Source organism: Schistocerca serialis, chromosome 3, assembly GCF_023864345.2.
Source record: "Schistocerca serialis cubense isolate TAMUIC-IGC-003099 chromosome 3, iqSchSeri2.2, whole genome shotgun sequence".
In the NCBI taxonomy this organism is placed as follows: domain Eukaryota; kingdom Metazoa; phylum Arthropoda; class Insecta; order Orthoptera; family Acrididae; genus Schistocerca; species Schistocerca serialis.
This window is the reverse complement of record NC_064640.1, coordinates 665,666,981-665,669,296: the sequence shown is the minus strand read 5'-3', so window position 1 is coordinate 665,669,296 and position 2,316 is coordinate 665,666,981. Positions and strand designations below refer to the sequence as shown.

The window sequence follows — 2,316 nt, the reverse complement described above, 5'->3', positions numbered from 1 at the left end:
TGTTCTCAGTTAGGATTTTAAAAAAATTGTTTCATGCCTTCTAAAACAAGAAAAAAATTACACCACATCGCTGACTTTTTAGTCACAAGACAACAAGAGAATTTTTTGTTTAATATCTAATTGGATCTTCTGAAGGTGTGGAGAGACGAAAAATGATGGCACCAGCTCATGATGCAAAAACTGGAAGAAGATGAGCGAGCTGGTTACAGATTCAGGACTGTGCCTATTGTTCCACGTGTTCCACGTGTTCCTCTTGTCCCACTTGTTCCACGAGTTCTACATAATTTGCAGGATACAGCCCAATACGTCCATCTTTGCGCCCCTTGCACCATCCTTGCGCATCTTGATCCTCAAGCTTCTCAAATATGTCTCCTTCTTTAAGATTTAGTTCATCTGCTTCTGTCGCTTCATAGTCATAAAGTGCTCTCACTGGAATTCCATACTCTCCACTGTCAACATATGTTATGCTAGTGTCGTTATCACTTTCATCATCCTCAAATGGATTTGTACTTATTATCGTTTCTTTCATAAAGCCACAAGTAGCCTTTTTAATGTTTCCCTTTGCTATGGGAGTATTTTGGTCGTTGTTATCAGTCTGGTCTTGTGCAGACGTCTCGTTTCTGTTGCTACGTGTAGTGGATTCGTAAGCATCTTCTGCAAGAGCTCTCCAGTTTGTAAGAGTAGTTCCAGGAGCTACCTCCGTCTTTGATTTGCGTTTTACGATTTCCCTCCAATTTTCTTGGTATTCCTCAAAAGTTGGCCACTTCATAGCCATGTGAGTTCCATGGTTTTTTGACCACCACTGTAAGTCTCTCTCGGGATTAGCGTTATCAACTGCCTCATAAAATTCTGCATATATCTGCAGGAAAGTAGGATCTTGAGATAAGTCCAGACATTTGTGAACGGAAAACATTATTTTTTTGAAGAACTTCAACCTCTCTCCCTCCATTTCTTGGCATTTTTCAAAAACAGCTGTCATATCTTCAATGTATTTGGGATTATACAAGTGTAAATCACGAAGAGCTGATTCATATTTTCCTTTTGCTTTACGTAAGTTCTCTCTTGACTGTGCCGAGCGATCCTGTATCTTTCTCACCTGACTCAGCGACAAGTCAGTATCAGCAAAAGCATTTCTCAGCTGGTTAAAAAGAGAACGTTCGGTTCTGAATGCTATATGATAGTCGATTTTAGCTATATCCACTTTGTAAAATAATTTCTCCCAGGGCTTCTGGGCATTTTTAAAAGCATCTTCCATTTCTTTCTTTTCCTTTAGTTGCATCATAGACTTGTGATACGACTCCTTTTTCCAAATTTTTACCTCCTTTACTACGTCATTACACAGCTTGTCTTTGATTTTCATGTGCAAGTCACCCAGTTTTTCCGCTTCGATCAGTATGCCTTTCCATAGTGCCTCTGTCGTCCCATACTCAGGCCCTTTATCGACGAGATCACTCCATTTCTTGGCCCAGCCGTGCAGGTCCTTGGCGTAGGCTTTCTCAATGTCCGCCCTCTCCTTAACGAGAGCCACCAGGTCCTTACACAGTCGGCGACCGTCCGCGATGCGCTGCGTTGTGCTGCTGTAGTTGCCCGGCTCCCAGAACGAGCCGCCGTCCTCACCCGCCTGCATGTCGGGCAGATGGGCAGTCCAAACTAAAAGATCGTTGTACCCCGCCAGCCCGGTTTCTGGATGTTAAGAGTTTTGGTTGGGGTGATCCTCCGGTGCAACTCGATACTGAAACAAAGAAGATTCCAAAATGACTGCAAGATATCCCTAGGCAAATGCGTTCATAGGAACAGTTAGAGATATATATTACTTTTCTATATTGAAGTTCCATGGAACAAGCAACAAGAAGACTAAATTACAAAACTTAAGATTCGACCTGAATACTTCCATTGCTATGATGAAGCAATCTTATGAAAATCAGTACGCCACACATTACTGCTGCACTCGATCAGCCGTTCAATATATCCTTCGGGTGCGGTCGCGTTTCCGACAAATTAATATGCTCCTTTATCGAACTACCTTATAAAAAGTTGGAAAGAGTTAAAGTGAGTTACTACAGGCAGTTCTCCTTGCTTCGCTGCTGTACAAGATTTCTGAGAAAGCTGTTTGTCATACAGTACTAACACATCTCTGTCGAATCTTCTATTGCTGATTTTCACATACTTCTTTTAGAGACACGCTTTTAATTCTGTATAGAACTTCCTCACACTCGTTTAGATCCTTTGGACCATTGAGATAGTTTTTTATACGCACTAATGCATATCTGTTGTTACGGCGGTTCTCTTTCGCTAGTATTCTGTGTATTATACACA

The 2,316-nt window shown here is 41.6% G+C and overlaps 1 protein-coding gene across 1 annotated transcript; it reads right to left on the bottom strand.

Annotated features, from left to right (window-relative positions):
• Positions 1–223: 223 nt before the first annotated feature.
• On the bottom strand, positions 224–1,627 carry LOC126471080 (protein kinase C and casein kinase substrate in neurons protein 2-like). The gene has a single exon (XM_050099154.1). The coding sequence runs from the start codon at positions 1,625–1,627 to the stop codon at positions 224–226; it is 1,404 nt and encodes a 467-aa protein (XP_049955111.1).
• Positions 1,628–2,316: the final 689 nt, after the last annotated feature.

Bases quoted from the DNA above. Each gene is read 5' to 3' on its own strand.
- LOC126471080 (XM_050099154.1), bottom strand. From the start codon at position 1,627: ATGCAGGCGGGTGAGGACGGCGGCTCGTTCTGGGAGCCGGGCAACTAC.